This window comes from Onychostoma macrolepis, chromosome 13 (assembly GCF_012432095.1).
Source record: "Onychostoma macrolepis isolate SWU-2019 chromosome 13, ASM1243209v1, whole genome shotgun sequence".
In the NCBI taxonomy this organism is placed as follows: domain Eukaryota; kingdom Metazoa; phylum Chordata; class Actinopteri; order Cypriniformes; family Cyprinidae; genus Onychostoma; species Onychostoma macrolepis.
In genome coordinates, this window is record NC_081167.1 from 7,056,616 (window position 1) to 7,084,478 (window position 27,863).

The 27,863-nt window shown below is 36.5% G+C and overlaps 2 protein-coding genes across 3 annotated transcripts in view; both read left to right on the forward strand.

Moving 5' to 3' along the window:
* The first annotated feature begins 401 nt into the window (after nt 1–401).
* Nucleotides 402–12,910, forward strand: LOC131552557 (transient receptor potential cation channel subfamily V member 6-like). Its single transcript, XM_058796409.1, has 15 exons — nt 402–526; nt 1,389–1,550; nt 1,874–1,983; nt 3,083–3,211; nt 3,291–3,382; nt 3,464–3,575; nt 6,009–6,179; nt 7,280–7,350; nt 7,451–7,618; nt 9,076–9,194; nt 9,280–9,484; nt 11,923–12,130; nt 12,217–12,305; nt 12,426–12,571; nt 12,715–12,910. The coding sequence occupies exons 1-15, from the start codon at nt 403–405 to the stop codon at nt 12,789–12,791; spliced, it is 1,983 nt and encodes a 660-aa protein (XP_058652392.1). The 5' UTR covers nt 402; the 3' UTR covers nt 12,792–12,910.
* A 670-nt stretch (nt 12,911–13,580) lies between these two features.
* ubr2 (ubiquitin protein ligase E3 component n-recognin 2) overlaps nt 13,581–27,863 on the forward strand; it is a 41,881-nt gene continuing 27,598 nt past the window's right edge. Inside the window, exons 1-11 of one of the 2 annotated variants that reach the window (XM_058795545.1) lie at nt 13,581–13,792; nt 16,256–16,515; nt 19,660–19,738; nt 21,469–21,579; nt 22,001–22,131; nt 22,474–22,612; nt 22,719–22,781; nt 23,242–23,362; nt 24,875–24,982; nt 25,504–25,592; nt 27,717–27,815. In XM_058795545.1, the coding sequence (XP_058651528.1) occupies nt 13,709–13,792; nt 16,256–16,515; nt 19,660–19,738; nt 21,469–21,579; nt 22,001–22,131; nt 22,474–22,612; nt 22,719–22,781; nt 23,242–23,362; nt 24,875–24,982; nt 25,504–25,592; nt 27,717–27,815 (1,284 nt within the window). In that variant the 5' untranslated portion in view covers nt 13,581–13,708. The remainder of the gene's footprint in view (nt 13,793–16,255; nt 16,516–19,659; nt 19,739–21,468; nt 21,580–22,000; nt 22,132–22,473; nt 22,613–22,718; nt 22,782–23,241; nt 23,363–24,874; nt 24,983–25,503; nt 25,593–27,716; nt 27,816–27,863) is intronic. The other variant, XM_058795544.1, reaches the window with a different exon arrangement.

Genomic DNA, 27,863 nt, shown 5'->3' on the forward strand with positions numbered 1-27,863 from the left:
TCACTTTCGAGCCCTGGCGGCCAGCAATAACGACAGAGATGAGGTAACGTGTGAAACATGATGTGGCTCCACTTTGGTGAACTTTGGGAGAACATGATGTTGTATTTGTCAGTGTCACACAATGATATTGATTTTTTTCTTTCAGGTGGACCTGCAGTTTCTGAATGATGTCCTCACGAATGGAGCTGACCCAAACTCAGCAGATAAATATGGGCAAACGGCCCTGCATGAGGTTAATGTTTGACTTCTTATGTAAGACATATATGCCATAAAATGTCATTCCGGGATTTAAATGTTCAGCTGATGTTTACATTCAAATACTGAGAATATAGGTGACATTGTAAATCATTCACAGATGTTTGCATTTATTGGTAGATATCTCGGGTATGGAACTTGGACGTGATGCGTTTTTTCTTGGAAAGAGGGGGAGATTTTCAGAGGGCCGATGCTTTTGGAGTGACCCCTCTTCATGTAGCCGCAGCTCTGGATTATAAGGAGATGCTGCAGTTCCTGTTAGAAAGAGGAGGTGCGTTTATGTGTGTTTATCAGTGTTCAGAAAAATTCTGAACTGTCTGTATGAGGACAAAAGCTGTCACTGAGGCAGTACCTTTTCAAAAGGTACGAATGTACTCTTTAGGTACCTAATATCCTTTAAGGTACTAACATGCATCTTTTAGGGCTAAATAAGGTACACAAGTATAAGTGTGGTTTTGAATTGAATTGGCCATAACACACAGAATGTTGAAAGGAAATGTAATTCAATGAGTTGCAATTCATACAATATCACAGAAATAAGATAATCAATATATTCCATTCACAAGTCTGTTTTTTTTTTTTTTTAAGAAGTGAATATCTTTATTCAGCAAGGCTGCATTCAACTGATCAAACGTGACAGTAAACTTTTACATTCAAATGAGTCAAATAAATTTAAATAAATGGTGTGCTTTTGAACTGTCAAAAGGAACCTAAAAAATGTATAAGGGTTTTCACAAAAATATTTAGCATTACAACTTTTTTCATCATTGATAATAGCAATAAATATCTCTTGAGCAGCAAGTCAGCATATTAGAATGATTTCTAATGGTGCTGAAAATTCAGCTTTGCCATCACAGGAATCAATACAATTTCAAAACGTATTAAAATGCAAAAGAGTTATTTTAAATCGTAATAATATTTCACAATATGACTGTTTTTGCTGTATTTTTTATCAAAATAAATGACTTCTAAGAGACTTTAAAAACATATATATTTTAAAACATTAAAAGAAATATATAAATGGTTCCAAACTTTTGACTGGTGTAGTTACCTGGAAGAAAAAAAAAGAAAGAAATATTTAATTTTCCCTGAAACATGCATACTTTGTCTCTGATATTTTATTGTAATGGCAGCTGACATTGAAGCTCGCACGTATAAAGACAAGCAGACCCCGCTGCACTTTGCTGCTAAGAATGACGCTGTCAGGGCAGTGAGGATGTTACTGCGGAACGGGGCGGACATCGCTGTACGAGACTATAAAGAGAGAACACCTCTACAGCTGGCTGCTAACTTCGGTAAGGCTTTTATAGCTTTGTAAAGTCAGACCTGGGGCCAGTTGCATAAACTTAGCCAGCGTGTTAAGACTGTGTCTTAAGAACTAGTTTGACCAACTAGCAGTTACCAAGGGCTAAATCAGTCCTACTTTTCCAATACAAATAAGACCAATTTCATAACCGAAATTTAAAAAGTTATGATGACCGGTTTTGAAGAAAATTTTTTTTGACTAACTTTTTAAGACTAAACCGTTTATGCAACCGGCCCCTGATCTGTGCATGTCCTCAAAACTGTGGACAACTTGACAGAACTGACTGTTTTGACTTCTGTGTGTTATGTACAGATCGGAGTGAGACAGCACGTTTGCTGCTGGGGTTTGGAGCTGATGCTGGGGTGCAGGACTCTGATGGACAGCTCTGCATTACTGCCATGATTACAAAAATGACCCCTGTGGTGAGGATTCAAGGATTGTAATTGATTCTGTACAAGTTAATCAGCAGCATTTATGGCCCAACATGTATTCATTGAGCAGATGCTTCCAATATGACTTTAAAATATGCCAACTAGCAAATCCCATTAATCCAAGACAACCACAATACAAGTATTGCTGCTTAATTTTTGGAAATATCAAAGCAATTCTAGACTTGCAAGTGCAAAAAGGTTAGTCTTTGCACAGTTTATCTGGAGTTTGCAGTTCTGTTACATAAAGTAGACTAGTGAAAATAATTTGTAAATCATGAAAGAATAAATAAATAATTGTTTATATTTTATATAACTGATATACATTTACATAACTGAATTTTTATTATTTTATTTTATGTACCTCATGTGAGTGTTTTTTGCCTTTAAATTCTAAACTATTATATTGGCAATTCATCTGTGGTGGTTATCATCAGGCCACAGATATTGTTAAGCTTGTTGTAATAAAACAAATTAATACTTTTATTCAGCAAAGATGCTTTAAATTGATCAAAAGTGATAGTAAAGGCTTTTACTTTGTTACAAAAGATTTAAAATAAATGCTGTTCTTTTGAGCTTTCTATTCATCAAGGAATCCTAAAAAAAAAACAAATAAAAAGAAATCCACAAAAATATGAAGCAGCACAACTGTTTTCAACATTGATAATAATAAGAAATATTTTTTGAGCAGCAAAATCAGCATATTAGAATGATTTGTGACCCTGGACCACAAAACCAGTCATAAGTAGCACAGGTATATTTGTAGAAATAGCCAACAATACATTGTATGGGTCATAATTATAGATTTTTCTTTTTATGCCAGAAATAATTAGGATATTAAGGAAAGATCATGTTCCATGAAGATATTTTGTAAATTTCCTACCGTAAACATATCAAAATTTAATTTTTGATTAGTAATATGCATGGCTAAGAACTTAATTTGGACAACTTTAAAGGTGATTTTCTCAATATTTTAATTTTTTTATTTTATTTTAATTTTTTAAATCTTACCAACCCCAAACTTTTGAACATTAGTTTACATTAGTGAACATTAGTAGTGGATTTTTAAAAATCCTCATCTTTGTGTTGACAGGCTGATCTGGCAATGAATCAGTTTCATATGAAAGACCGAATGGCCCGACAGCAGTTCTACTACCTTCATCTCATGGAGCCAAAACCTGCTGACAGGACAAACCCAAAAGGTTCTGATCCATCATCACCGGTACACAACTTTAAGCGTATTTCCCATGTTTCTGTGCAGTGTCGCTGCATTAGATTATTATATTTGTCTCTGTCCACAGCTGGAGTTTATTGTCAATCATTGTAAACTGGATCTCATCATGCACCCTGTAGTGCTCAAACTCATCACTGTCAAATGGAACTTATATGGCAGGTAAACCAACATCAAAGTCCGAAACTGATTCATGGAGAAACATCAGTAGAGATTAACATCACATTAAATGTTTCCCTACAGATCGGGCGCCTGGATACTTCTGCTTCTCAACTTCTTATTTATCGTGTCCTGGACAACAGTAGCCATATCTGTTTCGGTGCGTCCAGATGGAGATAGGTACAATCTTCCTCAGGTAGGACTAACTATAGTCTATAGTCTTAATAGATAAGAATTTTTGATACTTACAGTTTTCAGTCCCACTTTTTATTAGGTGGCCTACGGGTTAGTTCACCCAAAAATGAAAATTAGCCTGTGTTTTACTCACACTCGAGGCATCCTAGGTGTATATGACTTTCTTCTTTCAGACGAATCCAATTGGAGTTATATAAAAAATTGTCCTGGCTCTTCTAATCTCTATCATTGCAGTGGGTGGGTGTTTCTGTTCAACAGTCCAAAAGACGTAAATTAAGCATGCGCATCCATAATAAAACTTGCCTCACACAGCTCCGGGGGGAAGAATAAAGGCATCCTGTAGCGTTGGTCACTAATCACGTAACGCCGACGTCCTACGTCATCCGCCTGCACGGCTTCCGTGTACGACAAATAGCGGAAGTGAGAGAAAAGTGTTTATTACGTTTGAAATGTGGATGTTTTTCTTACAAAACCGCATGGATTCGCTACAGGAGGTCTTTATTCACCCTCGGAGCCATGTGAGGCATGTTTTATTATGGATGCGCACACTTTATTTGACGTCTTGTGGACTGTTGAACAGAAACACCCGCCCACTGCAATGATAACGCTTAGGGAAGAGCCAGGACAATTTTTAATATAACTCCGATTGGATTTGTCTGAAAGAAGAAAGTCATATGCACCTAGGATGCCTCAAGGGTGAACGTTTTTTCATTTTTGGGTGAACTAACTCTTTAACTACTATGTATTATGTACATACATGTTTTTACATTGTACTTATATTTGAAAAAATACCTGCATGTAATTACAACTGTAATTTTACAGAAGAGGATTAGGGCCAAGCAATAAAAAAAAAAATTAAACCATCTCGAGATTAAAGTCATTATAATACGAGATTTAACTCGTTAAATTTTAAGAAAAATGTTGAAATAAAATGTTGAGATTAAACTCATTAAATTTTGAGAATAAAGTCGTTATGTTTCAAAATAAAACACGTTAAATTCTGACAAAAAAAATTGAGATTAAATGTTGAGAATAAAGTCATTAAATTATGAGAAGAAAATAGTTAAATTTCGAGAAAAAAGTGGCTAAAATGTTGAGAATAAACTCATTAAATTACGAGAAAAAAGTTGTTAAATTACGAGAAAAAAATTCGTTAAATTTCAAGAAAATAAGTCAAAATAAAATGTTGAGAATAAACGTATTTAATTGCAAAAAAAAGTTGTTGTGTTTCGAGAAAAAAGTCGAGAATAAACACACGTATCATTCATTTCATCTCGTTGGACAGAGTCAAACAGCGTCTGCAGTGGCGTAGGTTTGAGAGTAATGCACAGGAACGTATAGCGTGTGATGCGTTATACTCATAAATAGTGACAGACACTATTTGCACCTCAGGATTGTTGTACATAAACAGGATGCAAAAATAACCGAGTGTAAATGATTTTATTTATTAAAATTATTAAATAGATCCTGCCTTATTAAGACAAGAAAGCCCTCCCTAAAGCCTACCTACCCCTAATTAATACAATATTATTAAACACTCGTTAAGCAATTGATTTCCACTTTTCCGATGTGATATGTGATGAGAAAAGGAATGAAAAGCGAGTTCGGCAAAAGACGTGCATTACTCTCAAACCTACGCCACTGCAGACGCTATTTGACTCTGTCCAACGATGAAATGACACCAGTGTGTTTATTCTTGACTTTTTTCTCGAAATTTACCACCTTTTTTCTCATAATTAAATGAATTTATTCTCAACATTTTATCTCGACTTTTTTTCTCAAAATGTAACTTTTTTTCTTGTAATTTAATGACTTTATTCTCAACATTTTATCTCAATTTTTTTCTTGAAATGTAACAAGTTTTATCTCGAAACATAACGACTTTATTCTCGAAATTTAGTGAGTTTAATCTCAACATTTTATTTCAACATTTTTCTTGAAATTTAACAAGTTTAATCTTGTAATATAATGACTTTAATCTCGAGATGGTTTTATTTTATTTTTTTAGTATTGCTTGGCCCTAATCCTTTTTTTCGTAGTAATTAATTTCTGTATTTAGGCCTACATTTATAATTACACTGTTGGCCCATCCCTTACACCTTAACCCACCCTTAAACCTACTCATACCACCAAACCTGTCCCTAACCTTACCCGTATCCCACTTCAATAGCAGCAGAAGTGTTTTATAATACAATATAACCACAATAAGTGCATTGTACTTAAATTTTGATGCAACTAGTTAAGGCTACCTGATATAAAGTGGGATCCAGTTTTCTTTCCCATGTTGACGATCCTGGACATATTGAAGGGCTCTCACTTATTTTTTCTAACATTATTGAGAATGCACAATGCAAACAAATCTAGAATTGTATTTTTTTTTTTTTTTTGCTTATAAACATACATATGTTTACAGTACATGCACTTCTTTTGGTAGGACTGGTGGCGTGTGTTGTTGGTGGTTTTGGCTCTATTTCTGACCGTGACAGAGGTGTACAGGGAAGTGATGGAGATTATGCGATCTAGGAGGAAACTGAAGCACTGGCAGAGCTGGACTGTGCAGAAAATCAATGAGGACTTGAGCTGCTCTCACCCTATGTGGCCTGAGGTAACACACCAAACCAGTTCACACTCACTTACACTAGGTCTTATTCACGAGAGAAAAGATGGAGGCTAGTAGACTTACAGACTGCACTTACAATCTATTGATTTGTAAATGGATCCAGTGTTTCTGACTTTTGTATTTTAAAGGGTTAGTTCACCCAAGCTTTTGTTTACCCTATTTGGTTTGCTCTATTTATGTGCATTGATCAGTGTGGATTTGAGAATGAAGTCAATTAAATTAAATTAAATCTGTTCATCATATAGGCTATAAAGCAATTGCGTCTCCTCAGAGAACTTGGATTAAACTGCTTGATTCACATGGATTACTTTTATGATGTTTTAATGACCTTTTGTGGAAAGGACTTTTAATGGAGGGACAACAATCTCTTAGGTTTCATAAAAATATCTTCAGTTGTGTTTTCCTTTAAATGCAATGCATTTTGCATCTTCAATGCATTTGAAGATGATCAAGAGTCATAGAAGTCTGGAACCACATGGGTGAGTAATTGATGATGGGATTTTCTTTTTTGGGTGAACTATTCCTTTAAAAAGATGTTTTATCATCCTAAAGAATGCATTGCATTTAAAGGAAATCTGTTTTGACACAATATGTGGCATTCTCTTGATTACCAGAGAAAATTATTTTCAATCAGCCCTCAAAATAGTTTACAGAGCCCTTACTGACACACTTGGTTGTCACTGGTTGTCTGTGGTTGAATGCTTTTAAACTCTCTGAACTACTTTGGCCTTAGACTTCCATTTACTGTAAATGCATAATTTATGTTTTACAAACTAAGTGATGAGTCAAAATCATAATGCGACACTGAAGACTGAAGTAATGATGCTAAAAAGTCAGCTTTGCATCACAGAAATAACTTACATTAAAGTACATTCAAATAGAAAATGTTATTTTAAACTAACAATATTTCACAATATTACTCTTTTACTGTATTCTTGATTAAATTAATGCAGCCTTGGTGAGCATAAGAGACTTTTTCAAAAGCATTAACAAATCGTTATTATTCTAAACTTTTGACCTGTAGTGTAAATAAAATACACAGTTGTAAGGACACAACTCACAATTTATTTATTTGAATAAAACAGGAACGCAATTACTTGGAAGGCCAAATAAAGTATATTCGAAACCTGAAAGGAACCTACTCTCAGGACCTCTGGTAATATACTCATAACAAGCTAATATACAGTAGAATGTGAAAGAGTGTGTATAATGAATTTGTATCTGTATGACTAAGCATGCTGATGTGTCTGATGCAGGAATATCTTTGATTGGCTGGTCTATTCGCTGCTGCTGGCAGTTCTGGGCATCCACTTGGCAAATATATTCCTAGTGTCTGACTCACTTCGACAGAACAGTCTTCGCCTCTTTGCAGTGTCCATTATTTTCTTGTGGTTAAGGCTGATGAAGCATGTCCGAGCCTTTAGGTAATGCATCTTTTTGTAAGTAATCTTACAAAAAGAAAAACTGAAAATTAAGATGAAAGCATGTAATTTGAAATGTTCATAATAACGTCCACAAAAGCAGGATAAAGCAAGTGTATGTGTATGCTTGAGATTTAATTTTCAAAAATCATTAATTCTGATCACCTGTTCTAGCATTATACGTTTTGCTTGAAAATTGTGGATGTGTGTGTAAAGTAACCAGTTTTTTAATAGGGGTCATAAAGCTTATGACTTTTGGTAAAATGCCTTGAACCTCGGCTCTAGGAACACCTGGTCAGTGGCAGTTACCATAGATACTCAGATATAATGTCAACACCTTTTAGGTCTGACTGCTGTGACACACAGAGCGCCTGCAGCCGAATGCTGCCACCTGGCCAGTGGCCCAAATAACACTGCTTCCATATCTCAGGTTTCACTGAGACTCCACAGGTGGCCTCTTCTTTGTGGGCTAGGTAACCATGGGAACATATGGTCAGTGTTACCGTAATCATAGAAACATAAGGACGCTGGGGTTTGCACACCCTGTGCTCAGTCACTTCTGGGTGCTACTACAGTATAACAACAATTTGGCTACTTCTTCCTGCTCTAACATGAATCACAATATTGCAAACTTTGATTTAAAGGAAAAATATATATATACTAATATACACTACCATTAAAAAGTTTGATTTACAATTTATTATTTAAAAGAAATGAATACCTTTATTCAGCAAGGATGTGCTATAATGATCAAAAGCAAAAGACAAAGTTATTTTATTTAAAATAAATGCTGTTTTTTTACTTTCTGTTCATTGAAGAATTCTGAAAAAAGTATCACAGTTTCAACAAAAAATTATTAAGCAGCACAACTGTTGATAATAACAATAAATGTTTCTTGAGCACCAAATCAGCATATTAGAATGATTTCAGCTTTGCCATTGCAGAAATAAATTACATAAAAAAGTTAAATGGTAATAATATTTCAAATTATTACTGTTTTTACTGTATTTATAAACACATAATTGCAGTCTTGTTGGGCATAAGACTTCTTAAAAGAAAAAAAAAAAAAACTCCAGACTCCAAATGGCAGTGTACTTTTTTAAACAGAATAAACCTATTGCAAATTATGTAACTGAGTCATAAACTACAGTATAAGTACTCTACAAACTACAATGCAATTTGTCTATGGTGAAAATTGTGCAAATTGTGTTGTTCCAAACCTGCATACATTACTTTGTTCTGCAGAACACAAAGATATTTTAAACATCCAAAAAAAAAAAAACACACACTGACACATTTTTCAAAATATATTTTTATATGTTTTGCTGGTTTGCAACAACATTTAGGGTTAGCGAATCTTAACAGAACATTCTTGCTTTTGAAAACTGATCTTTGAACTCCACTGGCCTACAACACGACACACGATTATACTCCAGGTAATGGCTGATTTTATTCTGTAGGGTGATGGGGCCCTTCATTGTCATGCTGGGGAAGATTGCAGGAGACGTGCTTCGTTTCCTTTTTCTCTATATAGAGATCTTCATTCCATATGCCTGTGCTTTCTGGATCATATTTGGAGGTACTGTCACAAAGACTCACAGTATATACAGTAAGTGTATATGTAAAGATGCATGAGATATGAACGTTGTGTCTGCTGCTCTCAGGTTTAGCTGAGGTGCCAAGTATGGAGACGGTTCCTGAGCTGCTGTACAGCCTGTACCGTATCACCCTGGTGGACGAGTATGAGTTTGATGCCATGCTGGATGTGGATGCAGTGATGGCCTACCTGCTCTGTGGAACATTTCTGGCCCTCTCTGCTATTCTCTGTGTTAATTTACTGATTGCTCTGCTTTCTGACACCTTCCAAAGGTATTAATTACTCATATAAACTGTTTATAAGGGGTGTAACAATAAATGGATATGGATTGATGCATCGATCAGAAGATCAGATGTTGTAATATTGTAATAATATTGATATATTGATTGCAGGCCCCTGAATCTAATCATATCATAATTATATTGCAGCATGTTTTGAGGTAATCTGTAAATATTGCATCGCTGGCAAAAGGTGTGGTTACATTAGTGATATTTTGGTGAGATTTCTTCAGCCAAAAAAGGTCCATTGTCAATAACGTGGCAATATTTAAAGCACAGCTCACACAAAGTCACTTTCAAACCAAGCATCTCTCTAGAATTCGCCTGACCAACTTGAACATGAGCGAAATCTACACTTTTTTTGCCCTCATGCAAAACTTCAGAATGTGTGAAGTCCCATTAAAATGCTTGGATTTTACCTGTTAAAGATGACATATCATGAAAATCTGACTTTTTCCGTGTTTAAGTGCTATAATCGGGTCCCTGGTGCATCTTCCAACCCAGAAAACGTGAAAAAGAACAACCCAGTAAATTTTCTTTGGTAAGCCTTTCTCTGCAAGCTTGTGAAAAAGCGAGCCACTCAGATTTAGTTTCCCCCGTTACGTAACAAGGGGATCTTATTATAATATTACCGCCCCTTAATCTGCACGCTTCTACCCACGGTGCTGACATTGTGTTTTTTACAAGCAACAGCGGTGCACCAGTTCTGACGGCATGGCGAAAGTTCGAGCAAAGCCTGCTAACTGTTCTGTCTTTGGCTGCACTGATGAGCACAGAACACTGTTTAGAGTCCCAGCCTCAGAGGAAACAAGAAAGCAGTGGATTTATTGATTTATTTACTGTATATTACGCTGCTGCCACACAGATTTAATATAAACATTTGAGTCCTTTCCCAATTGTTTACCTTCACAGACATAACTGACTGTTTTTTTTTTTTAACTCGTGTGTTTTTAACAGAAACTTGTGTGTATTTGACAGTTTAAGCGCAATAAGACTTGAAAGAGAACTTAGTTTAGTACTCACATGCCCTGTGACAGCCGCTTTCTGTGTGCGTGATTCGGATGTGTGCGCTCAGAAAACCGTACATTAGCGATGGGAGCCTTCGAAGCACTGCTTCATGAAGCTTCGAAACTTTTGCGAATCATTTGTTTCGAAACAGTGGTTCGGAGCACGTATCAAACTCACGTGATTTCAAAGTCATGTGATTTCAGTAAACAAGGCTTCATTACGTCATAACTGTTTTCGAAATGTTTCGAAATTTCAATGGTTTGCCGTTTGGGGGGCGAGTTCATTGAGATCGAAATATTGAACCAGCATCTATGGTTTTTACCTGATCTCGGATCAGTTTCATCAATTTGTAGACATTTTTAATGAGACATTTGTGTAAATAAAAGGATGAGAAGTAATTAATAGTCTCTTTCTGGCCTATATATACAAACTCTCCGTAAAACAAAACAAAACAAAACAAAACAAAACAAAACAAAACAAAACAAAACAAAACAAAACAAGCCCTGCAAATTAATATAAAATATTTTAAAAGCCACATATTATACAGACACTTCATATTTAATGTTATTTTATAATTTTTATGGCATTTAATGTATTATACTTTCAACATTTGCAATGGGGTTTTAAAAGCTGTTTTTATGCATGTTTTAGCCTGAGTTTTTGTTGCATTTACACACGTTTCACCAGCCGGCGTCACTAGTGTGTGGTGTTTTGAGCGCTTTGAAACAGTGAATCATTTTGCGAAGCTGATTCGAAGCTTTGAAAAGGTTTGTTTCTCCTATCACTAAAAATGTTTTGAGTGTCTAAAGCACGAGCAGGAATAGCGCAGCTCTATTCTGGAAAAGGGGGTGGGGAGCAGCAGATCATTTGCATTTAAATAGACAGCGTGGAAACAGCATGTTTCTGCTTCCACTCAAAATAGACATTTTCTAAATGATTTGTAGGGTATTTTGAGCTGGAACTTCACAGACACATTCTGGGGACATCTGAGACTTATATTATATATTGTAAAAAGGGGCATTCTTTAAATTTTTCTGAGCAATGGTAAATGTGGCCGCACCTTAAAGGGCCAGTTCACCTAAAAATGAAAGTTCTGTCATCATTTAATATTTAATATCACCTTGTTCCAAACTTGTATGAGTTTCTTTCTTCTGTTGAACATAAAAGAAGATATTTTGAGGAATGTTGGTAAACATATAGTGGACTGTAGCCATTGTCAGCTGTTTTGGTGAACTATCCCTTTAAGAGTATCAATGTAGTCCAATTTACACCCATAACTATAGTGCTTTTTATCCTTTTGGGCATGATACTGTAAATGTGTTCACTGTGAATTTTCATCGTACTGAAACCACCTGGGTAGAATTGTCATTTTTGTGTGAACTATTCCTTTAACTCTTACGTTCGTTAAACGTTTGCGTTTACAGGGTCTATGACAATGCACTGGCCAATGCGGTGATGCAACAAGCTGCTATCATTCTGCAAATAGAGGAATCCATGCCTTGTCTGAGACGTTGCTATGACAACGAGTACATCCACCAGCATTGTGCCCCGCTTGGAGAATTCTATGATGACGATGTCACCACTAACCCAGAACAACATGCGGAGATGAAGAAGCTCACAGAACAGATCAAGGTGTCTACATTAACAACAACTGCATGTTGTATTTTTCACGTCTTTTCTTAAATCTCAGAATAACTGATAGTTTGTATGTTCTGCAGGATACTTTAGATACATATCTGAACATCCAAAGAGAGACACTCTCACCTCATTCAGCCTATGCAGGTGCCAGAGAAGAAGATACCACAAGGTTGGTTGATAAACATCTTGGTCTTAGATTGGTACATTTTTCATGTTACCATTTATAACATGTATATTTTGACAAGTGATGTTCCTGGAAAGCCTGCCTAACAATTGCTTTTTACAAAAGGAGAAGCGCTGCACTTCCAGAGAAAGAAGAACATCTCAAGACTCTTGTGAAAGACCAGCAGAAGCACAGTCAGGACCTGAGTGAGCTGAAGGCTGAAGTGAAGGAACTCCACAGTTTGCTGCTCAATCTGATACAGTCCAAGACATGTAAGAAACCTCTGCACTCATAATGAACGTCTGTGAAAACGTGCAAACATACATGGGTTCATTGTAAATTCTTTTCAGTTATTTTGTTTGTTTTTATTGACACTGCCATTGATATTAAATGACTGTCTATGGTGTTTCTGCAGCTACTGATGATGGCAAGAAACCCTCAGTGACAAAGCAACCTACAGTGGACAGTAAAAACTCTGAAACTAATAAATGAACTACAGAAATCAACATTTAATCCACGACTTGGAAAGGACTTCATAATTTTGCAACCTACACTTATTGTTATGCATTGTACCAAGTTACTGTAACACTATTTGAATCTTTGTATATTAGAGTGGCTTATTTTAATTATTAAATTATTAAAATGTGAAACAAGATCTTTAAGTCTCTTTTATTTACTCGTTTATAATCAGAAATGTTTCTTGAGCAGCAAATCAGTATATTAGAATGATTTCTGAAGGATCATGTGACACTGAAGACTGGAGTAATGATGCTGAAAATACATTCAAATACAAAACAGTTGTTTTAAATTGTAATAATATTTCACAGTTTTACTGTTTTGATCAAATAAAAGCAGCCTTGTAAGAGACTTCTCAAATTTTTGACCTATATTTTGTGAAACACAAAAAGTAGTCATTCCCTGTGAGTCATCTGTAGTGTGATAACTACAGATAGATTAGGCTATTAGATATTTATCAGTTTACAGATAATCTTCCCCTTCTGTAAAGCTCTGAAATCTCATTTGTGTTCAGATTCAAAAAATGCGATGTCATGCGAAGATTGATAGATTAAGAACTGTTATGAAATGAAAAGTAGCTGCATTAACGATTCATCAAAAATCCACCCCTTCACACCTTAAAATCCAGCTTATGTAGGGCGCTTGCTAGAGAAATAACAGTAAACAGGGTTGGGAGGGACAATTTCATTATTACGTGAGTAATTCTTTTAAAACACATGTGAGAGGGAGTGGCTATTATTGTGGCTTGTCACCAGGGCAACAGCAGGGACACTTTTCCATTGCCATTAGTCAGCTGAAAAGTTTTCCAGCTCTTTGACGGAAGCAGAGCGCGCGGCTGATTTCCGCTTCCCTCTCTGCTGCTTCTGCCGCTGCTGCTGGACACTGAAGGAAAGATGGCGGCGGCCGAGACCGATCGTGATGCACCGTCCGCTCTGTGTAGCGAATTCCTCAATTTCTCCGCAAAGGACACCGCTGCGGTAGGCGACAGTTTCATAAAGACTCTGCAAAATGTCTCTTCTGGTGAATTATATGTATTTGTTTGCCGTAATCGATGCGTTGGCGATGAATTTTCAGTTTTTCTCGCTCCGCTCGTCTCTGGTTGTTTTGCTCAGTGTCGTTCTGCTAACGCGCTAACGGCTAGCCTGTGAGATTTTCACACCTCAAGCTCCAAAACACATACACTTGACACTCCGTTTACGAGAACATTTATTTAATATAGCGGCAAGTAAAACATCCTTTCGTTTCTCGCGTTTTGGGTTTGACCTGTGGCTTTGCTGACAGTTTAAAGAGATCTGTCAAGAGTTGGATAAAAACAACTGGCTGCTTTGTTCATCGTTTTTACGTCGTCATGTAGTTTACGGTGTAATTAACATTGCCTCACAAACAGCTCTTTTAACAGCGTTACAATTGATTTAGGCAAGCAGACAGTAAACCAGAGCTTGGGAATGTGTGTAGTTTTTTCTGCGTTCCTGTAAAAACATTAGTGTAAGCTGTATTTCTGGTTTCTTTCTTTGTATAGCAGGTGTTGACGAATGTTGTGGTTTACAAACTAAACACTAATCTTATAGCCCAGTTACATGTTTTTTTATTTTGCAAATTGGCTAACCCACTACATTTACATGCCACATCTATCTAAAAAACATTAGGTTTGTTTTTGCAAAGTAGCTCAGATGGTGGTTATATTAAGCCATATGCACGACCTCACTTTGCTGCGGTTTGTGTTGTCTGACAGACCGAAAGACAGCACTGCACATTATCCTGGGTATTTAGACTGTATGTTAGACACCATGTGCATGAAAAACACAGGCCACTTTGCACTTTAGGTCTGTGCTGATAAAACCGCAAATCTCAATCAACTTGCATGGTGAATTGTCTGAAAACAGATGCTGGATTGTTTGGCAATACGCTCTAGGACTAAATCCAGGTTAGTAGGTCGATGTAGACAGTCGCAAAGACTGCCAAGTTCCACTTACTGTGCATACGTAATCCCTATGTTTCCTTCTAACATGTGATTGTGGCACATATATGCTGTTGGACATCATCTAGGTTGTTACAGTATTTCCTTTCGGGATCATGCTGTCAGAGTTGCATGTTGTACTTACAAAACCCTGTGAGCTTCCTTTGCCATCTTCTAGGGCAGCATCTATACTAATATGAACACTTACATTTAGAAGGAGAAACAAAAACAAAAAAAAATGTCGATGCTGTCTGAGTTCATTCTGGGATCGTATTGTCAATTAAATATATTTGATACTGTCATAAAATTTGTCTATTTAAATGTATTATTATTATTCTTTTATTTATTTAATGCACCGTAAACAAAGGCCATGTTTTCTTTGTCATGGTTTTAATGACAGACTACAAGCCTAGTCTGTTATTAAATAATTAAGCACTTTTAGAACAAAAACTATACTATCTTAAGTTTGTGGTAAGAATATTTATAGCAGCAACTTGTTTTTGAAAGAAGTCTATTATGCTCATCAAGGCTGCATTTGGTCAAAAATACAAAATGAACAGTAATATAATGAAATATTATTGTAATTATTAAAATTTAAAAGCTGTTAATCCAGTCTTCATTGTCACATGATCCTTCAGAAATCATTCTAATATGCTGATTTGCTGCCTAAGAAACGTTCCTTCTTATTTTATTAATTATAATATTTTTGTGGAAAACATCATACGTTTATTATTCAAAATTATTTGATGAATAGAAGGCTGAAAAGAACAATTTATTTGAAATAGGCTTTTTTTTGGTAACATTTTAAGTCCTTACTCTCACTTTTGACTGATTTAATGCATTCTTGCTGAATAAATGTATTCAAACTTTTAAATGGTTATTTATATTTATTTATTTACACACACATATGAGATTACATAAAGTTGTGAGGTGAAACTCCACTTGCCTTGATTTAAAAAAACAAACAAAAAAAAAAACAATTGTCTAATTTAACGGATAAATAATGAGAAGGTTGATGCCTGAACTTCGCCTGACATGTACATTTTGAAAAGGAGAAAAAAAATATGTGATGAATTTGTATCCCATTCCCATTTAATTCTCTGGTAATAATTAGTAACACTGTTATGTAACTAATGTGTGTATTAATATATATTAATATTATTTTTTATGTTCACCCACAAAAATACTGTTATTGTGAAGTAAGGTTTTGGTCATACTTACGAGAAAATGAACTGACCATGTTCCAGGCCATGTGAATTTAAAAAAAGCAGTGCAATCAAAGACTGGCCTCCTACTAGTGTTCTTTTTCAAGCCTGACCTTTGTTCACCTGACTGTTTACTTTGCCAATTACGGTTTTAGTTTATGGACCCTCTGTGTCTGATTTTGCTCTGTAGCACTGATTAGCAGATGATAATGATAATAATAATAATAATAATTTCTTTTTGTGTGTGTGTGTCTAATATTTTGCCCATCTGTCCATAGAAATGGCTGCAGGTGAGCAACCTACCCAAAGAGGTGTACCAGCACTTGGCCTGCTACGTCCCCAAGATCTACTGCCTGGGCCCCAACCTGAACCCTCAGAACGAGGACCTGCTGGCTCAGCTGCTGCTTCAGAGCCCGCTGGAGTGGTACCTGTGCGGGGAAGAGCCGTCTGTGGGATTGGCCAAGCTGGAACAGAACAACCAACCCTCACAGCTCTGTGGCCATGTGTTTAAAGTGGGAGAGCCAACGTACTCATGCAGGTACAATGTGAATACTTCATCTCTTTCTGATCCACCCAGAGAAGGGTGTTGATTCTCAATTCATTTGATTTCAGAAGGCACTAAAGACAAGATATTGTGGCTCTGTTCCAAAACTTAAAGGAACACTCCACTTTTTTTGGAAATAGGCTCATTCTCCAACTCCCCCAGAGTTAATAAGTTGAGTTTTACCGTTTTGGAATCTATTCAGCCGATCTCCGGGTCTGGCGATAGCACTTTTAGCATAGCTTAGCATAGATCATTGAATCCGATTAGACCAGTAGCATTGCGTTCAAAAATGACCAAAGAGTTTCGATATTTTTCCTATTTAAAACTTGACTCTTCTGTAGTTCTATCGGGTACTAAGACCGGCGGAAAATGAAAAGTTGCGATTTTCTAGTCCAATATGATTAGGAACTATACTCCCATTCCAGCGTAATAATCAAGGAAGTTTGCTGCCGTAACATGGCCGCAGCAGGCACACTGAAGAAAATGTGAGTGGTGCTTGCGGTGGCATATCACTGCGCCTGCTTATAGTTCTTAAACAAATCTTAAACATAAGATTATCATGCCAGAGGGAGCGCCTCACGTGATCTCACGCAGAAGCTCGTCAGCAATGTTTACATGTTAGCTAGCGTGCTAGCAGCTTTCACTTCAAAACTGAGGCGATTTCACCCCAGCACTTCTCTTTCTCCTTATCGGTTGTGATCCGTTTGACATATACAGGCAATGGTGTTACTACAAATCTTCATGAAGCAGTTTCCTCTGTCTCCACTATTCATCGGAGCCGTACAGCAGCTGTTTTGCGGTCGCGCATTGGCTGTTATGAAAGTGCTGACGTAATCATATAGCCATCATCATCCCCATTTTAAACCGTAAATATCAAACATGTTTGATATGATCGGGGTGGCCCCGATTTTTGTGCTAGAGGATCAGGAGGTGCAAAGTTCTATTGGTGCACGCCTCACATTATCAGATAATCCACGCCGAACATCGGGACTGATCGAGGTGCTCGTCAAGATTTTTCCTCCGATTCTCGGTAGGGGAAAATTTGGGCTAAATCGGGCTAAAAATCTTGTAGTGTGAGCCAGGCTTTAGTGAGCTGCTTGCTGTCAGATGATTTAGTACATTTTGGAACCAGTTGGAAGTTTGGAATCCCCCCCCCCCATGTCTCTTATGCTCACTAAGGCTGCATTTATATGATCAAAAATACAGAAATGTTATTACCATTTGAAATAACTGTTTTCCAATATAATATATTAAAATTGAACCAGTATTTTCAGCATCATTACTCTAGTCTTCAATGTCACCTTCAGAAATGCTGTTCTATTGTACTTTCTATTCATCAAAAAATGTTTATATATAATATTTTGCACATGCATATTAATCAGTAAAAACTAATATTAAGAACCATTATTAATAATGAGCATCAAAATTAAATGACGACAATTGAGCAGCAAATCAGCATATTAGAATGATTTCTGAAGGATCATGTGACACCGAAGACTGAAGAGTAAATTCAGCTTTGGAACACAGGTCGAAATAGCATTTGAACTGTTTTCTGTTTGAATATGTATAATTTGAAATTGTAATGATATTTCACAATATTACTGTTTTACTGTTTTTTTTTTTTTTTTTTTTTTTGCATGCACTTTGGTGAGCATAAGAGACATTCAAAAATATAATTTTTTTCTAACTTCACTGGTAGTGTTGAATTTATTACGTTTTTTTACCTTTATTAATTTTGTCTCCATACAAGTCCTAAGCCATGCGTGTATGCGGTTGAAGTTGTTGTAGCTGTCTGACCTGGGATACTGTGGGTCAGTGTGTTCCCACAGACATGGAAGTCTTGGCTGAATTAGGTCAGGTTGCTGTGAGGTTAAGTCCTTTAGGCAAGATCACTGTAAGCCGGCTAAGAGGCCGGAGGTGACTGGAGTATGTACTGTTCTGCTCTGTTTCTTCGAGAAACAAATAAAAGGGCTCACACATATCCCGAATACTTTATCATGCTGGTATTATCAGATTAGAATCTGATCTGGCTGATGTGAATGGTGTGTGAAATATATCTTTCATCCTAAGAATTTGTGCAGGTGTTCATTTTCAATCCTGTCATGTAATGTGGCACTGGCTCTGATCCAAACCCTAGTTCTTTTTTGGTATTTGCTCTGAGATGGCTTTATTTATTTATTTTAATTGGAGGAATCATTAGCTCTCATTCGCTAAACATGTACGCCTGTGTGAAATCTGTCTACCAATTTTAAGCAACAGTTACTGATGAAACAAATCATGATTCATGTGTAACCTGCTATTTTATTTGATTTTTTTCTAAATTTGCAAACAACTGAAACCACCTGCAAAAATTATGAAAGGCTGTGTGGAAAGCCCTTGTATGGAAATAAATCAAATTTAGCTGTGTTTTTCAGTTTTTCACTAAGTGAACACACTTAACTTTTACCAGTAACAAACAATATAAACCGTAATATTTAGGAATCTCTCTTATTTTTACCAAAACTTTTAAACAATTTTTTTAAAGCATGTAAAACGTCATGCTGAGATTTCTGTGAACATTTTCATAAATAAATGGTGTATAAATTGATTAATTTCTTATGTTTTAGCATAGTGCATTTAAAAGTTATAACATTTCACAATGTTATTGCAGTTTAAATGTTTTCCATCAGGTTAGATATTGATTATTAATCATTCAAACCCCTTTACATAAATAACCGCCAATAATGTATTCAAAGCATAGTGGGTTATGGCCAATACTAGCCCTTAGTGTTCACGGATCTGCACTTTGAATTTCCAGTGGAAATTGTAAACCGTCCGGGTACCTTTAAGATACTAATTTTGACATAATACAATTTGGGACACACTAATTTTAATTTTGAATACTATTTAAGACTGATAGGACGTGACTTGGGACACTGCAACAGAGTTATTCACTTGAAGTGAATAGTTGGATTGCTTTATATGTGAAGGCATGCCATACTGCCTTAGAGTTGGGCCAAAATGAGGAATCAAAAAGGCAGCATTCATCTGTGAGTGTCTCTGTGCTACCTAAAAAATGGTTTAATTGTAGGCAGCTCATTGAGTTTTTTTTTTTTTTCTACTCTTAAGTAATTCACATTTGATATTTTACCTTTTCAGGGAGTGTGCGGCTGATCCGACCTGCGTGCTGTGTATGCAGTGCTTCTTAGGCAGCGTTCACAAAGAGCATCGCTACAGGGTAAGAGGAAACCGAGACACACACAGTAGTCTGTAACAGCAGGTATGTAACAGCATGTTGGTGTAACGGCTGCAGAGAAAGTGTCAAACACCAAAAATCACTTTCACAGACTTTTACATTAAATGTTCCCGCCTGGTGGAATGAAGTGCCCAACTCAATCCGAGCAGCTGAGTCCTTAGCCATCTTCAAGAATCAACTAAAAACACATCTCTCCCATCTTTATTTGACCCTTTAACTCCATCACTCTCTATTCTAATTATATTCTTTAAAAAAAAATGCCCCTTTTGTGACTTCTATCTTTTTGTTTTATTTTTATTTATTACACAATTAACAAAAAGCAAACAATTAACAAACCAGCTTGCTCTATTCTTTTTGTATTCTATCTGTTTTCTTTTTATTTATTATATAATAAAAACAAAACCAATCTTGCTATGAGTACTGCGTTAGGCTAACTGAGACTTGTCATGCATATCATTGCTCTTTTGTTGATTTTGATTGCTTCCATTGTCCTCATTTGTAAGTCGCTTTGGATAAAAGTGTCTGCTAAATGACTAAATGTAAGTGTACCAAGTGTTGGGTCAGTCCCATTTGGAGCAGTAGAAACTGGCTGCACTAGTGCCACGTGGACCCTGACTTCTCCCTAACAAAAAAAAATCCTGTTTACATTTGTCCAACCAAACTAAGTCCGAGAAGTCATTACGGCTCAACCAAAATGATAGTTCATACTTTTTCAGCTGTGACTCATGGTGCACATCTTTGTAAAGGTTACAGGACAGACGAAGCTGTTGCATTTGTGAAGATCAAACAGCCAGTCTAACAAAATGAACAGCCTGCTTTCTAATTCAAGTGCTCTTTCAGTTTTACCTGACTCAGATTTTTGTAACAACAGCTTTGTTTGAAATGTTTTCAACTTCACTCAAAAAAAAGTTTAAGAACATCATAAAGGTTGTTGCAAAAGGTTGTAGTTCTGAGTTTTTACTTTAAAAAAAAAAAAAAAAAGTTTTTTGTGGCTTTATTGGCTCAGAAAGTATGATCAAGAGGGGAAAAAAACACCTCAGATCTACCAAACAGTTGCAGTTTTTAATATTTATATAGCCAAAAAGTAAGATGAAACTTTGATAGATGTAGGTCAGTGAGATTTTTATAATGGTAAGGCAGACTACTGACAAAAAATGCAGGGTTATAATAATCTCTCAATAATGTCTCACTAAGATGATGTATTTTTAATTTTATGATCAAGGTTCTGTAGTTGTTATTGTGGTGGCAAAACACATAATGCAGTGCAATGCAATAATAAGAAATAAACATTCCTCAAAAGCTCCTTGATGCTCACATTTTAACATAATTTTTCTAAAAATGATATGGATAATCAAGTAAGTTGCTTCAGTCCAGTAAGTGTCCATATATTAGTAATAATCTAAAAATTATTCTTGCCTTTACTTTACAAATATATACAATATTTACAATAATGTTTGGCTTCATAGGGTTAAGTGTATAATGTGTTCCAAAATTTGTGGTGTCTCTGTGATTTAACCCTCATAGCATGTGCAAGACAGTGTGTTTGTTTTAAGGAACACTAGATCAGACAGTAATGCATCTCTTGACTAGTGACTTCATGACAATGACAGGTCTATTATTTCTAAGATGCAGATATAAGAGACTTGAGATCAACTGTGAGCCGTCATGTGCTGCTGTCTTTGTGAGTAAGTGGCTCTTTGTGCTCTCTGTAGATGACCACCTCAGGAGGAGGAGGCTTCTGCGACTGCGGCGACACAGAGGCCTGGAAGAAGGGTCCTTACTGTCAGAAACACGAGCCCAATATCAGTGACTCTTCCCAGAAGGTGAGACACCTTTGACACAGAATCAACAAAAGGAATGGGAATTGATGAGGAATTTAATGATTCTGAATATTCAATTCAAGTTTTTGTATAGCGCTTTTTACGATACAAATCGTTGCAAAGCAGCTTAATTATATTTATATATTGTAGAAACTTACTATATTTAACTTGTAGCAAAATTTGGTAATTCTGTATGTTGTCTGAGGGTTGGCATCATCTCTTCTCAGGTGTTTGGTCATCAGATCATTTAAGGGTTGGATCCAGACTGAAGCTTGTGTAATTCCTAGTTACCAAATATTTCTTGGCAGTACCACACAAATACTTCAGCATGATGTAGTATTCATAGGCACAACTTGAGGATTATTAGAGCAGTATATGGGTTAAATTTGAAACAAACCCTTGTGTTCCCTGTTTTGTTTGGCAGGATCCGTTGGCTAATCTATCTGATGAGATGGTTGCTCGCACGTATAATGTTTTCTCCATCATCCTCAAATATGCTGTGGACATGCTCACCTGGGAAAAAGAAGACGAGCTACCTGAAGGCCTTGAGCCCCCGTAAGACCCATTAGCACGACTCTTAACCATCCTTAAGGCCCCGATATACTTCAAACGAAGTTCGTTTTCGTTCTTTGTTTGGGGGCAAAAAGAAGTTCGAAAAGACTGAGCGACGGTATACTGTTTTCGACCGTTCCAACAGCCCCGCTCTGCTGGAGGTGGGGCGTAGATTAATGTAAACATTTGTCCACCAAGCTTTGTTGCAATTTCTTTCTAGGAATTAAATGCTTTCTCTGAATCTTTAAAGTATCTAACCCTAACCCCCTAACATTTTATGATTGCTTTTGATTAATGCATGTTAGTATATTGGGAGAAATGCAAGTTGCTTATTTTGTTCTCAAGGGCGCGTGGAGACACGTACTACTGCATGCTGTTCAATGATGAGGTCCACACGTACGAGCAGGTCATCTATACATTACAGAAAGCTGTGAACTGCACTCAGAAAGAGGCCGTCAGTTTCGCCACCACTGTGGACAGAGATGTAAGTTCACCTGCTGTTAGTTCCACAGTGCCACGATTCAGGCTTAAGGTTAAGCACAGCTTGTTCTTGCTTTTGTTCATTGATTACTTCTGTTCACTGAATTCAGGGCAGGAAGTCTGTTCGCTTTGGGGACTTCCAGTTTTGTGAGCAGGCCAAATCTGTTATTGTGGTGAGTCCTGAACAATCACAAATCCCATCTGTTTGCCTCAGATGTATAAAGCAATTGGGTTTTTTGCTCTTTTTACTGAAAGGTCTGATTAAATAGGGCATTCATTTAAGTTTTATGGAGAAATGCTCCCCAATTTGCATATCGCAGTTTCAGCATCAGACAGTGATACATGGTTCACAAACAAGCTTGTTAGTTGTGTTTGGTTAAACAAACATCACTATTACCTATTATCATTATTGCCATAAATATCAAACCTTGGTTTCTTGCATGTCCTCGCATTGTTATGCTACGTACATGTGACTTTAAGTCCCATAGACTGACATTGAAGGAAGGACATTATAACACCCCTTGGCAGCCATCCAAAACATTTTAGCACTGTGGGGGCAACTTTTCAGAGATTAAAGCATCATTAAAATGTTTGTCTAAATGTAGTTTGTTTGTTTGGACACATGTTTTGCAGAGGAACACGAGTCGGCAGACGAAACCCCTGCGGGTTCAAGTCATGCACTCCTCTATAGTGGCTCATCAGTGTTTTGCGCTCAAAGCTCTCACCTGGCTCGGCCAAATCATCAGATACTCAGGTCAGTTTCTTCATCTTTCTCTCACTTTCTTTTTTCCCCCTCTCCTTTTGAATTCTTTAATTTCAAGCTCTTTTGGAAAAGCCAATCTTCTGCAAAGCCAAATTCTTTTCCATTTAGCTGTTGCAATACATTAGGCTTTTATGGCTGTTCATTTTGTTATTTTTGCAATGGATCCAGTAATCCAGTTAACTTGGTGTATCCTGAAGTTGACTTGTTAACAATTTTTATTTATTTTTTTTGCACCAAAAACATTTTTCAACCCTCATTCTGACCCTCTGTCTGAAATGATCCCCTTTTAACAAATGGTTCCTTTAAAGCTTGTCAGTAAATGTCCACTGTTATGATTGGTTAACATCATTACGTGAAACACTTTCAGTGCCCCCTCGATATTGCACACGAGGAAGTGTTTTGAAAACAATTTCCAAATGAAACTGCCATTTAGAGACAAAACGTTATGAAATCGTTTGCGAGGACGTTTTAATCTATGAAACTTGCAGGATGTTTTAATGGTACAAAGACCTCTTATGTCAAAAGATCAAGGCAAATTTGTAAGGGATAATTGATGACGGGCTGTTACACCTCGGGTGTGCATTATTTTTCTATTAATTCAACGGCCCGGAGTCAATTATTCCGCTTATACTATGGTAGCCACACCTCAAGACATCGGTCAGATTATATATTTCAAGGCATTCGTCCGGTTTTTGTACTTAAAACACTATTGTGAGTAGGATTAGTTTCTTCCGCATCTTATCCAACGCCTCCGTTGCTAATTCCAAAACGTAATTTAGACCTAGTAACAGAGGCTTGAGCCGTTGATAGCAGACTTATGCAACTATTTAATTAAGTTATTAGAGAGAGAGAGAGAGAGAGAGCATGTGAATTAAGTTACCTGAGTCTGTGTGTCTCTCAAAAGTGTTCGGCAGCAGCTTCTCTACTAATAGTGAAACTTTAAGTTCATTTTCTTCATGAACAGTGCTGTCGTTACCTCGCTTGTGAGAAACGTCATGTAGCTTTTAAGTTGCTAAACTATTTTTCTGATAAAACTGATAACACTAACAACATAAGCGTGTGTGCAAACTATGTGTGTGCATCAAGGGAGCGAGAGCAGGAGAAATAGAGTATGTGCTTTACATACATAAAACATAATTTTGTGGCAAAACTTGGAAATAATCTCTCATTTTTATCCTATTGCTTACTATATTTATTTGTTTGGCCAGTGTCGTTGTGGGTTTTGGTTATTTTGCTCTTGTAAGAACCTTTGAAATAACAGAAATCATTTGGCGAAGTGATATTTATATGTAATGCGGTCAAGAGCTGCCTGGAACTACGTCTGCCGTGCGTTTCCCCGGAAATAATTGCACACCTTAGAACATTGGTCAGCCGATCAGATTCAAGCATTCAACGGCCCCGTAGTATAAGATTTCCTATGTCATGACCTCTTTAATGTAGCAGTGTGCCTTGTGTCAGTGTTTGTGAAGAATCAGTGCCTGAGTTTATTGCTGTTCCTATCAGATGCTCTGAGGAGGATCCTGTGTCAGGTGGGTCTGCAGCGAGGACCGGAGGGAGAGAACTCTTCTCTGGTGGACACGCTCATGCTCTGTGACTCCAAGATGTGGAAAGGTGAATGAAAGAGTGTGCTGACATCAGCTCTACTGGAGAAACACTCAGCCCAGTGAATGCCATGAAAGCGTGTTCAGATCACACTTTACCCCCAAATCAAAAGAAAAACAGATTAAGCGCATTTTAGGACAAGTGAAATTTATTTGGAGTATTTATTTGCATTTCATGACAAGACTGATTTCCCTGCCAAGTCTCATTACTGTCATGTCTGTACGTGTTACGTTTATATTCCCATTATTTTTAGTTGAGTGTCTTCCATTCTCAGTGTTCTTGTTACACATTACATATACTTACTACTAAATAGTAAACTATATATAATTAAAGAAACTAACCCTATAGAAAGTACATGTTGTTAATTAATATTGCTCAATACTTAATTATATGCTTAAATGTATTATCTACTTTAAAATGAAGTGTAACCATAATTTCTTGTTAAATTCTGGAACATGTTCTTAATGGGTTTTGTGAGATTCACCCAGTTAAGTTCTAATCCTAAGTATCTAATCTTGTGTTTCCTGCAGGAGCAAGAAATGTTTACCACCAGCTCTTTATGAGCAGCCTACTCATGGATACAAAGTACAAGAAACTTTTCGCAATCCAGTTTGCAAAGGTAAGACTTCAATTTGCTATGGCACAGTCTTTATATTGACAGTAAAGCCCATGAAGCCCCAAAAAGTGGAGAAAAGTTTGCACATCTACCCACTAGAGTTTGCATTCTCATGATTACCGTGGAGTGGGATAAAAAAAATGTAATTGCAACATTTTATCTCACGATTCTGAGAAAAGAAGTCAAAATTGTGAGATATAAACTCAGAATTCTGCCTATTCCAAGTTTGCATCTCACAATTCTGACCTTTTTCGCCTCAGAATTCTGAGTCTATATAAGCTAAAATTAAAAACTTGCAGTTGTGAGATATAATTTCAGGACTGTGAGATATGCAATTGCAATTCTGACTTTTTCTCTGAATTGCAGTTGCTAGTTATAAAATCCAATTCTGAGGGGGAAAAAAATCTCTTCTCACAGTTCTGACTTTATCTCTCTCAATTACAAGTTTATCTCTCTCAATTGATCTCTCTATATTAAATGTAAAAAATTCAGAATTGTGAGAGGAAAAAGTCACAATTACCTTTTAAAAAAAAAAAAAAAAAAAAGAAATTATTCGATGGCAGAAACAAGCTTCCATAATAGTGCCAAGGCATCACTTAAGAATAAACTTTAAAGTTTCGAAAACATTGATACTTGTTAACACTAGACTAGCATGAAAACAATTGCCTTCTGGCTAAAGTTACTATCGTATATCATGACGATAATTTCCACACAGTGTTCGTATGGATATAGTCATTAAAACATATTTTAAATGGAGCAAATTCCACACACATTCCAGTGTAAGTGCGATACTGGAAATACAGTTTTTGTTTGTTTTTGCAAACTGGTGAAATTATTTTCTGTTTTAATCAACAAAAAGTTGTAGATTAAACTTGCTGCACCATCATATGAATTTATGTTAGAATGTGCTAGGTTTGACACTTGAATATCCAGTTCACTTTCACTTCACACTCAGTTTGATTCAGCTGATCTGGGAGGATAAGAGAGTTTGAGCAGCCATTCCCTGTTCGGTGAGGGGTATCGTCTCAGAGAGAGAGCATGTGTAATAGAGAGAGATACTATGACTTAGCGGAGCTGCTCTTGCTGTCTTTGATTCGCTGCCAGCTGCAGTCCTCCGACTGACTGAGTCATGCTGTGACAGCAGGAAATCTTTCTCTTAGAATGCACTCTGATGTAGGGCCCTGTGAAATCTGTTTTATTTTTTTTATTTTTCAAATTTTTCCATTTTAATATTTCTGATTAAATTTTTTTCTACTTTAATTTATTACAAATAATTAATAATTTTATTTAATAATACTTGAATACATTTTTTTATTTATTTTTATTTTTTTATAAATATAACAATTTGGTCCTGAAACAACGTTTTATTTTTATTTGTATTTTTTCAGAAGTTCTGTGTTGGTGTTCATTTTAATGAAAAATGCCTGTGATCAAATGAAGGCATAAAATATATTTGAAATGTAATCAAATTAAAATTGAACACTTGCTTTTATTTTTTAGTTTTACTGTTAAAATTAAAACTTAGGAAACCAGGAAAAATGGTCTGATTCTTTACAAATAAAGGTTTATTATTTTGATAAGTATATTCTACTGCACAATAGTGCTATTTCTCTCACAGTTTTTTATTTTTTATTTTTTATTTTTTTTGAGGTGGGTTGTCTGGAGATGAAGTTCATGTCCTCATATAATGAGCCCGCGGGTGCTGAAAACATTGCGCATGATTAAGAATGTGCAGTAAATGAAACTCAATCTTTGTCCATATTGTGATTATGATTTTAAGTTTACAGCCCTGCTTTTGATTTATTTATTCAAATTTTGCATAATTCAGTGATACTCCACGTTATGTTTTTTTTGTTTTTTTGTTTTTTTTAACGACTCCATTCCACAATTCTGTTTGCGTTTTCCACATTGCAGAAACCATAGGGCCCTAACTCAGTTAGCTTAAACAACTCTAGAAAGTCAGAGTGTAAAGTTTAGCTTTAGCTCGTGTCCCCCGGTTCCACATGTGCCCCAGTGCCGCGGTGTAACTTCAAGCCGTATGCGCCAGACACAGAACCGAGTCGGGGGACGTAACTGCAGATGCCCCTGACCTCTGACCCGGAAGGTGAATCTGCCCCCTTCCCTTAGAATTACCGGCGCCTCCAGACAGATTTTATGGAGGACGATCACGAGCGTGTAGTGTCAGTGACCTCTCTGTCAGTGCAGCTCTTCACCGCCCCCACTGTGGTGAGTACCGCCAATCCCACACACCTCTCCTCTCTCTTCTGCCTCTTT